Source organism: Garra rufa, chromosome 8, assembly GCF_049309525.1.
Source record: "Garra rufa chromosome 8, GarRuf1.0, whole genome shotgun sequence".
NCBI lineage: Eukaryota > Metazoa > Chordata > Actinopteri > Cypriniformes > Cyprinidae > Garra > Garra rufa.
Genome location: NC_133368.1, coordinates 24,720,972 through 24,733,184, shown reverse-complemented (window position 1 = coordinate 24,733,184; position 12,213 = coordinate 24,720,972). Strand labels below are relative to the sequence as shown.

The following is a 12,213-nucleotide window of genomic DNA, read 5'->3' as shown; positions in this document are numbered from 1 at the left end:
CGTGTCTCCGCTTTCCTCGTTGTAAACCCACACTGCCTGTTTAAACCTATAGGAAACCTTCTACGGACCCGTCACGCAGCTGCTGGGATAACGTCACGGCGCAGACAGGAGAGTAGCCAATGGAGGGGGAGAATAGGTTCTGGCTTTGGCCAATCAAAATTAATAGTGGGAGGGATGGCAAGAGCTGCGTCCCAATTCGGTGAAGAAAAAGTACATACTTTTGAGTATCTAGCAGACAGAGCTGGGTAGATTGCTTTCAAATTGTAATCAGCTACTGATTCCAGATTACATGACAAAAATCTTTGTTTTAAAATAACAATTAAAACACTTACTAAAAAAGATGAAATATTTTGCATGCCATCTGACCATTAACATCCTAGAAACCAAGGGGTTTTTAAAATAAAATATGTCCTTAAAGTAAGGATAAGGTTGAAATGACAAAAATTTGGAATGCCTGCATTACATGTAAATATGAAATAACATGAATATATGCATTTTAATGAGTTTGAAAGACAAAAGCCTTCCAAAGACATAATAATACATGGTTAAAAAACCTACAGTGTGATAATTCAAATAAAAAATGAATGTGTTCATCAGTAGTTGATGCAATGTTGAAACCCTTCTTAAAGGAACACTCCACTTTTTTTGGAAGTAGGCTAATTCTCCAACTCCCCCCCACCCCCAAGTTAATAAATTGATTTTTACCGTTTTAAAATCCATTCAGTCGAATCAATGAATTATGAATAATTTATTGCTATTGTGTGAATACTAATCATGTAATCCATAAAAAAGGAACTGTAGTCTGATTAAGAGTATTTTTTTTAACATGTAACTTACTCTAATAACAAGTACTTAATTTTTGGAATCTGACATGTGTTTTGTGTTTGCATAATGATGCATTTAAAAGTTAAATGACCAAACGTACCATTGATTCACATTGTTGATGCAGATGAAATATAACGCGCATAACATTAAATAGCTTTTTATCAGATTATATCGGCCATGTTTGTAGTTTTTTAACACTTTATGTGTGTTTGTAGTTCTAATAGAATCCTTGTCCACCAAATGCCAGAAGGAGTGCCATGCAGGAATCTTTGGCATACTCTTTTTCAATTACTACAATTTGGGACATACTAATTCTATGTTTGAAAACAATAAAGGATGGACAGTATGTGCGCAGAGTAACCTCGGTTCCCTGAGAGCAGAAACAAGACATTAGGCTCGTTGATGCATTGCGAAGCATTGCTGTGGAAACTCCTCCTCTACTCTAAACTGGCCAATTGACCCTTTGCAAACAGCTTGATTGACAGGCGATCTGACCAATCATAACGTAGAATCTGCCATTTTGTAAATGAACTTCGGTGGACTTAAACTTGAAAAAATGTATTGACACCTTTCCGCAATTGAAATAAAATACGTTTATTTTGTGCTTTAAATAAATAAGATGATTGGTTCACATGTCGATTGATCTAAGGCAAAACAGTGATTTGTCATGACACATTAAAGAGCCACAAAATGGTATTTATTGTTTGAATTTCTTTAAAAAATGACAACGTTTTAAAGCTGACACCTTGTTTCATAATAGAAGTAAGCTGCTCTGTCTTGTCTGTCGGCATTATGTCAGTTTCCTCTTTGTTATGTGATATATTTTTTACTGCGTGAGAACAAGATGTGTAGTGTGAGAGTGGCATTGTTTGTCGGACACTGCAACAGTAACTAAGGAGGGCGGGTTTTTGTGAAAAGCGGCCACATAAACCTTTAGCGTTGACGGCAGACTCACAATATCTAGCCTGTACTGCAGAAAATGTGGGACATCAGATATGCCGGGTCGATATCTCTATCTCAGCACCATTTCACACACATTCTCTATTTAGCATTCAGATGCCTAGTAAAAGGTGCACAAGGCTCACTGAGTGTGTGAAGCACACTGGCAGGCTATTAAAATAATGTTTAAAAAAAAAAACAAGGTAACCAATTGCATTCCTTGAATGGACAGTCTTCACTGAAACTCATTCAACCTTCTACACAGAGAAAAAGATTGCAGAAATACTATAAACCTAAAATATATGACAACTAGCATCTGGTTATGGTTGCTGTAAAGGTGCTCATCACTATATCTAACTGCAGTTATCATATAACTGTCTATTATCTCATGATAAACATTAACTATAATGCGCTTTATAAAATACCACTACTGACCAGATTTCCAAAAGGCCAATGAATGCGTTAAAATGTAATTTGTAATTTCTTCAACATTCTGGCAAGTGTGCTTGAGGAACACTGAAATGAATGAGTTTAAATGCTATTGGTTGTTTTGGAACTATTGGCTGCTCCATGACACGCTTTACTTCCCCATTCCTCAGTTCCTAGAAGCCTTTGGGAGTGTCGCAACTCTGTTTCTCAGTATGTTACATTGTCAGCTTGAGACCACAGTTCAAGTCATAGTTTGGTTAAGGTGTGTGCAGTGGATCATTTAAATTAACAGCCTTGTAAATGTTTATCGTTTCATTTTTATGTTCACTCAAGAATGCTTTAATTCTGCAATAACACCAGAACAATAAAAGAACATTTCGCAGTGCACAACAAGGCTTTATGATTCCTCAAACACATACAAAGTCAGTAGGAAACTATTCTAAAATTAATTTACTAATAATGCAAAAATTTGTTGAAAATGTCAAAAATGGATGACTGGCAATAAAAGCAACAGTTCCAAATAGAGTGTTTTCACAACGTCATCAATTGGCCATATTGGTGACACCGAATGAAACTTGCATAGTTTGCTGATTATTGCTGCTGAAAATGATCAATTATTGTCATGTTTTGGGCTGTACTAATCGGTCGGACCGGGAAAAACATTTGGACCGCTGAATGTTATAAATCAAGGAGAAGAGTTCAAAAACTGTCTGAGGAACCAAAACACGTTTGTGGTTGGCCAAACTGAACCAGGATTCCCAGGGCAAGAATCTTGACAATATTTGTATTTGTTCTTATCATTTCCAGTCAGGTAGGTGAAATATTAAGCTCATATCTTAATCAATACTGCTTGTATGTATCTTTACCACCTATTAACTTTAGTTTGTCAAAATGTTGCACTCTTTCCTGCCTTCTCTATATGATTTAGCAGCTTCCAACTTTTTTTTCTGTGGTTTAGACAGCATAAATTAACAGAACAACGTATTCAGTAGTACATTAATCGTGCAATGCATGCATCCAGGTGACCAAATTGTGTCTATTAAACTTGTAAATTCGTATTACCTCAATGATATTTTAATTCTATTTATATATGACATAGGGATGGCGAAAACTAAAAAATTTCTTGACCGACCACCGAGCCTCATTAGCCGGTTGAAACCGGTTAACCGATTAGTTTAAAATATGGTACGCTATTTGAAATAACAGCCATTTCGAGCCGCGCCTGCAATTTCGCAACTCTGTCGCATCTCTCTGCCGCTCTGCCTCCCGCACACACACACACACACACACACACACACACACTGCCACTCACGTCACTTTTTTAAAATCCCCTACAGCGGGAAACATGAGTCCCGCAAACGCGGCGCCGAAGAGCTTGTTGTATGTAATCGTAGGACAAATGGCTCCTTAGTTTCAAATGGTTTGGGTACAAGGTGATCGCTTTGAAAATAAAGGCGTTTGTCTAGGTTAGAAGCTCATTTGAAACATTGCCACGGCTCATTTAAGAAAATGACAGCTCCGAAGAGACGCCGCTTTAGTTGAGGTAGTGCTAACCATAATAAAGAAAGATGATGCCTGCTACTATATTTAAGCACTGTATCACACAAGTTGCAACTTACATCTGTCTCATTCTTTTTGGTGAAATGGTCCCACACACTACTTTTCTTTGCACGCTTCATCCTGTCGTCTGCCCTGGCTCTAACCTCGAGTGTTTTAGCCTGTTGCCTTTACTTTTCGCAAACCTTGTGAGCGCGCGAACCCAAACGCTGTGACCTCGCGCCAAATGTTTTTATTGGTTTATTAAGTACAAACAGGCGAGTTATGAAAAATTGAGTGTGAGGGATAATTTGTTCACTTAACACAAAAAGATGAGGAATGAGATGGCTAACTGTAGTAGCGTATAGTCCACTGTCTATAATAGCCTAATTTAGATATCACTTTTTTTTAACCGACTACCGACAACTTTGACCGATTAACGTTGATACGGTCAACCACCGGTCAAACGGTCATCGGTTAACATCCCTAATATGACATCTCATCAGTAAAAAGCTTTTTTTTAAAAAGCTTTAGAATGAGCGTATGGGCCTAATATCTTAATATGGTGTGTTATCCAAGTGATTATTAATTAAATAAAGATAAGAATCTATCAATATTTAACCATGTCTTATTAGTCACGTTAGCGAGTGTGGTTACACATATGCTTTCATTTTTTAACAAATGCTATTGGCTGCTGGCCAAATTCTGTATTGATTGGCTGCTCGTCTTCGGACTGGCTGTTGATTGGCCCTCTCCTGAGGAGGATGAAGACAGATGCTGCGTCCCAATTCGCCTACTTATACTACGCCCTGAAAGTATGTACTCTTTTTGTGAAGAAAAAGTACATACTTTTGAGTATGTAGCAGAATAGTAGGCAAGCTTTGGGACATACTACTTCGTCATAACTGTGTCTTTAACGGACGCTCTGTTGCTTAGTTACCTTAATCCTGTCACTGTTTAAACTGCCCTGTCAATCATCACAGTTAACACTATCTACATTTCATTTCATTTAATTTCCTACCATATTAGAGAGAAATGAAGAGGCACGTTCCTTCATGAGTCTTTCATGCCGAGAACTTTGCTCTTGTGTTTGCATAATTATGCATTTAAACGTTAACGACCAAACCTATCATTATAAAAGTTCATAATGTTGCTGCACATGAAATATAACGCGGATAACATTTAAAAATATTTTTTATCAGGTTACACACTGATTATTTATCACTCAAACCCCTTTCTCTACCTGTCCGTTGGTCGCGCATATCCTCCATGTTTGTAGTTTTTTAACACTTTTTATGCGTGTTTGTAGTTCTAATCGAATCCTCGTTCACCGCGCAATGTGTTCTGGGCAATATTAGCCGTTAGAGTGTGCACTGATCCGCACTTCGAATTCCGAAGTTAAGTAGTAGACCATCCGGGAATCTTTGGAATACTTTTTTAAACGTACTACGATTTGGGACATACTAATTCTATTTTCGAATACTATTTAGGACGGATAGTATGCGAATTGGGACGCAGCAAGAGTGTGGGATGGGGTGATATAAGTAAATCATTGCATGTAAAAAATTACAGAAAACAGCAAAGTAAAAAAAAAAAAAAAAAACGAAGTTTAAAAGTTCTAAAAGTCTAAAAGTTTTCTGCTAAAGAGAAACACCGCTAACTTACTACTTACCACAAGCGTATGTTTTAGTTATGTTCAAAAATATACTGCATTTTATGCTCAATGGAAAAAAAGCATATACAAGAGCAAGAAAAATAACAATGATATGAAAAAAAAAACTGCACTGTATATAAATAGATTCTATTAGAACTCCTAACCGTTTATCATATTAAAAAAAAATTTAAATGTACAATATTTTTATGAGTTATGATATTTTATTAGATCATGTTGTTGTTCTTAAACCTAAAGCATTTTACATAACATGGAAGTTTTGATAAAACCATTACAGAACTGGTCAATTCTTCATTTTGGATGAGCCTGTCTTTCAAAGGATCCAGGCAGTAGCCTTTGTGTCTTCAATACTAAAGAATTGCTCTTTTTCAGATGCTCCCAATTTTTCTTGTGTAGTTTTACACCTTAGTTGCACAGTTTGTGCAATGTGCAGTCAACTTGACCCCAAAACTCATCATGCAAAGTTAATAAAAATTACAAAACATTAAAATAGTTAATAATATGAGATCAGTTAGATGCAATACACTGACGCAGACAGAAAATCAACATTTATAACCTTCTATTCCCCATGTAAAAGATATCTGGAGCTGACAATATTGCAGCATTATTTCCACTGAGGGTTAGTGCCTACATGTTTTGGCATGATGAGCAATATTAAACAAAAAAGCATGGAAAAAAAAAAACTCCTATACAAATTAAACACACTTAGTCAAGAAGTTTTGAGTGCTCTATTCTCGTGATGATCCAATCTGGAGTCACACCTTGGGTAAACTCCCTTTGGAATCTGCCAAAAAAAGAACACGACAGACATAAACGTTACTAATGTTTATATTATAATTTACTACAGTTATAACATTAACTCAAGGTATTAAAATTGTAGTATGTAAGTTAAACTGTAATCCTACACTGTTACGAAGCATTTCTTTTTTAAATTAATGCTGTTCTTTTTAACATTTTATTCATCAAAGAACCCTGAAAATAGTATCACAAATTCCAAAACTATATATAATAAAAAAATAAGCAACACTGATAACAAATCAGCATATTATAATGTTTTTTGAAGCATCATGTGACACTGAAGACTGGAGTAATGGTGCTGAAAATTCAGCTTTGTGTCACAGGAATAAATTCTATTTTAAAGTATATTAAAATAGAAAACCACAATTTTAAATTGCAAAAATATTTCATAATAATATTTCATAATGTTTTTTCTGTATTTTTAATTAAATAAATACAGCCTTGATGTGCAGAAAAGTCTTCTTAAAAAAAAATATAGCTTTAAAAGGCAGTGTATTTTGTAATACTCACTCATAGTTGGCTGTCAGCAATCTCTTGGTCTCTGGTCTCTCTTCCTCTTCACCAATGGTAACCTGGAATATTCTTGCTCCCTCCATACTCTCATCAGGAAGTTTGGCACTCGTCAAGTACCAAAAACGCATCAAAATACTTACATATTTTCTCCCTGAAAGCAATGGAAAAACACTGCAATTATTATCGTCATACAAATTCATTTATTACATTACTCCAAATTATTTTCTAAATAGCAGGCTAACTTACTAAATGCATTAAACTTGGCTATAACAAGTAACAGTCTGATAAAAAGGATACATATGCTGGATTCAAGTTACAAAGCTTATATTTCCTAAATTACACGCCCACAAACAATGATTAAACATAATATTACCTGTGTGAATATTGCGTGGTATGAAGCTTATAGGGTCTCACCGTTATCGTCATAGTAAATGCCCACATCTCCTGTTGTTGTGTAAAAAATCTCTTCGAAGTCGGCTGACAGCGCCCTCTGGTGGCTTAAAGGCAACTGAGCACATTTTTCCTCAAGTTTCCCTATTAGCTATGGGAGGGAATATTAGATTAGTTACTCTAAATGAAATCATTAATCTTAAAGAGGTAAATAATAAAGTGTTCGGTATCTTTATGTGCTTACATCTTTAGCTACTAATCCCTCAAGACTCTCAAACTGACACTGAGACAGCAATTGTGACACGTGTGAGAAAGCCTGAGAGTAAAAGAGACGTTTAAGCAATCTGTTCATTATCTGCATGATTATGTAAGTCAAAACTGCATTGAAATTTGTTTCCTTGTTAAAAAAGGTCTACACTAAAAAAATAAAAATAAAACACAATTTACTTATACACTACCAGTCAAAAGTTTTTGAACATATTTTTAATGTATTTTTAAGAAGACTCACCAAGCCTGAATTTATTTGATCCAAAAGAAAGCAAAAGCAGTAATACTGTGAAATATTATTATAATTTAAAGTAACTGCTTTCTATTTGAATATATTTTACAATGTAATTTACTGCTGTGATCAAAGCTAAATTTTCAGCATCATTACTTCAGTGTCACATGATCCTTCAGAAATCATTGTAATATGCTGATTTACTGTTCAAGAAACTTTTTTATTACTATTATTATCAACATTTAAGACAGTTGAGCACATTTTTTAGGATTGTGATGAATAGTAAAATCCAAAGATCAGCATTTATCTGAAATAAAAAAGCTTTTGTAACATTATACACTACACCATTCAAAAGCTTGGTGACGTGTGCAAATTTTATATTTTGAGTTAAAGAAATAAAATTAATAAATTAACTATTATTTAGCAAAGATGCTTTAAATTGATCAAAAGTGATGATAATGACATTTATGATGTTACAAAAGATTTCTATTTCAGATAAATGCTGTTCTCCTGAACTTCCTATTTCTAAAATAAACCTGAAAAAAATCTACTAAAGCTGTTTTCACCATAATAATAATAATAATAATAATAATAATAATAATAATAATAATTCTGAACAGCAAATCAGAATATTAGAATGATTTCTGAAGGATCATCACAGGAATAAGTTACATTTTAAAATACATTCAAATAGAAAGCAGTTATTTTACATAGCAAAAATATTTCAAAATGTTACTGTTTCTGCTGTACTTTGGATCAAATAAATGCAGGCCTGATCAGCAGAGGAGACTTTTTTTTAAATTAAAAATCTCACTGTTCAAAAACTTTTGATTGGTAGTGTGTTGTACACTACCAGTCAAAAGTTTTTGAACAGTGAGATTTTTATTTTTTAAGAAGTCTCCTCTGCTCACCAGGCCTGCATTTAGAAGCATATTAAAATATACATTATCAGCCAATAAAATATAAACAAAGAAAAAAAAATGTTGTTTACAGACTTTAAAATGGTATAATTTTCCTATATCCTTACAATAAATAAATAAACACAACATACAAAAAAAAAAAAAAAAAAAAAATAGCATTTGAATGTTCATTAACTTTCATCCAATTTAAAATGCATAAAAGATTAATGTATAAAAGGCGAGACATTAAAATATGTCTATAACTATGATAGCACAGGCATTGTCATAACTGACATTTGTATTTTCTATTAAATAACGCTTTGTCAGGTATTGGCATTCACCTGTATGGCTCCTTCCGTGAACTCCTCAATGCTAAACTCTTTGTCGAAGTAAGTTCGGATGAGAAAGAAGTAGATGCGGGTTCGGAACCAGATGAAGGGGTTCGCGATCCCAACAACCACTACCTTATGGTTCTGCTTGTGTCTCCCCTGCTCAGAGCTGTACTGACGAGCATCACACACTGCAGACGCTACAGGGGCGAGTCGTTTGGACTGGTTCGCCAAAAATGACTTTGGTGTAAAGTACCGGATCAGAATCGAAACGGGCCTGTTACAGCTGCAGCACCTCAGTAAGGGCAACGCCATCTTTCTCCCATCACCCTCAGTGGCACATCTGTTATGAAAATCCGACTGACAACATACTGAAGAGACAAAAGTTCCACATTAATATATATAACAGATAACAGATTTTAACACCATATCAGTATTTTTCGGGCAAAGCAGACTGCATACATTTTTAAATAAATGTATACTATCTGTGTTGTTATCAAAAATAATACGTTAAAGACGTAGCTATGCCTAATTTGTTCACGAACGAGTCGGTTCACTTAAACGATTCAATTGACTGAATTGGTCTGAGGAGTTCTCGGGTCAAAAACTCACCTACTCATTTAAACACACTTCTTGAAACGTAATAAACAACGATATATGTCTACATGGCGTTATTTGGATAGTTTGGTTCAGAACATTTGGGGACTCGTCTTTTAAATCGGTTCATTGAAACAGTTTAAAAGAGTCGACTCGCAAAAACGAGTCGGACTTCCTAGAACCATATTCTAAAGGCAGAATGGTGCAGATGCCAGCGAATGGACAGTAGACTTCGGGCTGTTAGAAATGGATTGTCAGGAAAAGCTGGAGGTGCCCGTCTACACCGATGTGGACAGAGAAACTTTCTTGAGAGACATATATCCATTGGTAACTCGTGTAATATATATTAAACAACCATTTCATGCAGTGTTGTGGGTAAATGAATCACACGTGTCTTGTTTAGCGTAGACCGGCGGTTCTAAAGCGCGTCAATCTGGGGTCCTGTGTGCGCGCGTGGACGGTGAGTTATCTCGCGCAGAAGGGGGGAGACCGCGAGGTCAAAGTGCATGTGTCCCCAGAGCCCAGGATGGACTTTCTGCATAAGAACTTTGTGTACAGGTGTGTGATTTAACATGAATGCTTTATACTTGAGCCCAACACAAAACGGTGGAAGCATAACATTTCTGTATTTCAGGACACTGCCATTTGACAAGTTTATTCAGAGAGCTGCAGAGGCAAAGCACTCAGATTTCTTTATTAGTGAGGTTAGTTACCTTAAAAAGTATAATTTGATTATAACATTCCATTTGATATATATTTTGTACCATGTTAATTAGTACATTTAAGGTTAGCTGCACTTTTTTTTTTACAATTAGCATGCCCTCTGCTATAATGTCTTGGCCCACAGGTTCAAAACCGCTGACATAGATCTCTTGCTTCCAACAGGATGAAAGCTACTACTTGCGCTCACTTGGAGAAGATGTTCGTAAGGTAGTCTAAATTACTCTTAGTAGTGAATACCATAGCTGTTTGGGACTGTAGAGTTTAAAGGAGAAGTTCACTTCAGAGCAAAAATTTACAGATAATTTACTCACCCCCTTGTCATCCAAGATGTTCATGTCTTTTTTTCTTTAGTCGTAAAGAAATTATATTTTTTGAGGAAAACATTTCTCTTCATATAGTGGACTTCTATGGTGTTCATGAGTTTGAACTTCCAAAATGCAGTTTAAATGCAGCTTCAAAGGGCTCTAAATGATCCCAGCCGAGGAAAAAGGGTCTTAGCTAGCAAAATTGTTATTGGTTATTTTCTAAAAAAAAAAAAAAGACAGTTTATACACTTTTTAACCTCAAATGCTCATCTTGTCTAGCTCTGCATGTACTGTTCAAGACAGTTAGGGTATGTAAAAAAAAAAAAAAAACCTCCTATCTCATTTTCTCCTCTAACTTAAAAAATCATTGTACATCACTGCAGAAGACCCAGTGTTTACAAAGTGTACGTGCAAAGAAGATCAAACGCCCTTTACAAAAAAAAAAAAAAAAAAATGTAAAACAGCAATTTAGAACGTTTTTGAAGAAAGAATACCGCATGTATTCAGATATTTCGAGATCAGTTTCAGATCTCGATTTTACTCGAATTTGAGGTTTTCACAAAAATGAGTTCATTAAGCCCTTGTCTAACGATCCCAAACGCTCCAAATAGTAATTAAACTTTTAAAGTGATCTTTATTTGTACATTTTCTGAGAGGAGTACCTTTTCTCCGATCACTTCTCGCATGAACATCTTGAATGGCAAGGGGGTGAGTAAATTATCTGTAAATTTCTGTTTCAAGTGTCAGCATATTCACTGTAGAATGCCTGGAATATATTTTTCACATAAAAATTCTCCTTTTAGGAACCAGCTGATTTAAGGAAGCAGTTCCCTGAGCTGGCTGAGGATTTCCATATACCCCAGTTCTTCGAGCCAGAGCAGTTTTTCTCCAGTGTCTTTCGCATCAGTTCTCCTGGTCTTCAGCTCTGGACACACTATGATGTGAGTACTCCATATAATCAATTGAATGCATCCCTGCCAAATAATTCTTTTAAAAGGATCAGAGTGTACACTGTATTCAAAAAGATTCTGGTACTTTACTTGGGCAATGCGGCTAAATTTTCCTGGTGAAAGAGAAACAAATATATGTATAGAATAATTCTTGCATCAAGCAAAAAAGCTATAACTAGATGTTGGTATAAAACTAACCTCCACAAATACAGGATTGAATCGATGTTTTTAATAGAATATTTACTATGGACATTTATTATACATATTGTGTGAACTTTCAGAAGGATATTTGTTGGTTTCTGGACCAAATGAATTGCGTATATAACTTTGGATTTAGATTGAGTCCTAAATATAGACTCTCTGGTTCCTTCCGTTCACCACCAGAGAGCTTGCTCACCTGAATATTGACCTTGGGCTCCATTTTCCCATAATCCCCATATCTGGAACTGATGCTGCCATGTCATAATTACCGTAATTCCAAGATGACAATCCGTGACGTTCTACTAAGAGCTGCCTATGTTCTCGGACTCAGAGGTAGCTCCTAAATGAAAAAGGTGGCGTTCACGTGGTACAGCTGTCACATGAACCTTGTAACTTGTAACACAACATTCTGAGCTTAGTTGTAATTAAATTGTAATTACGAGTACTGGAGCATGTGAAGGCTTTGGCTTTGATAGTGTTGCCATAGAAACACATAATTCAGCTCCGAGTAGACTGTCATTTCTCGAATTACGGGAATTATGACATGGCGTGAAATAGGGATGGGGCCGATCCGATCCAGTATCGGTATCGGGTTCCGATACCAGCTT

General features: G+C 35.6%; 2 protein-coding genes across 2 annotated transcripts; one reads left to right on the top strand and one right to left on the bottom strand.

Annotated features, from left to right (window-relative positions):
• Positions 1-5,553: 5,553 nt before the first annotated feature.
• Positions 5,554-11,938, bottom strand: maip1 (matrix AAA peptidase interacting protein 1). The gene is made up of 6 exons (XM_073846022.1): positions 11,802-11,938; positions 8,842-9,200; positions 7,347-7,418; positions 7,127-7,253; positions 6,710-6,863; positions 5,554-6,185 (listed from the first exon to the last, which is right to left on the bottom strand). Exons 1-6 carry the CDS (start codon positions 11,866-11,868, stop codon positions 6,107-6,109), a joined length of 858 nt encoding a protein of 285 aa, XP_073702123.1. The 5' UTR covers positions 11,869-11,938; the 3' UTR covers positions 5,554-6,106.
• On the top strand, positions 9,171-11,622 carry tyw5 (tRNA-yW synthesizing protein 5). Its single transcript, XM_073845853.1, has 6 exons — positions 9,171-9,753; positions 9,830-9,984; positions 10,061-10,130; positions 10,312-10,356; positions 11,258-11,395; positions 11,617-11,622. Exons 1-6 carry the CDS (start codon positions 9,673-9,675, stop codon positions 11,620-11,622), a joined length of 495 nt encoding a protein of 164 aa, XP_073701954.1. The 5' UTR covers positions 9,171-9,672.
• Positions 11,939-12,213: the final 275 nt, after the last annotated feature.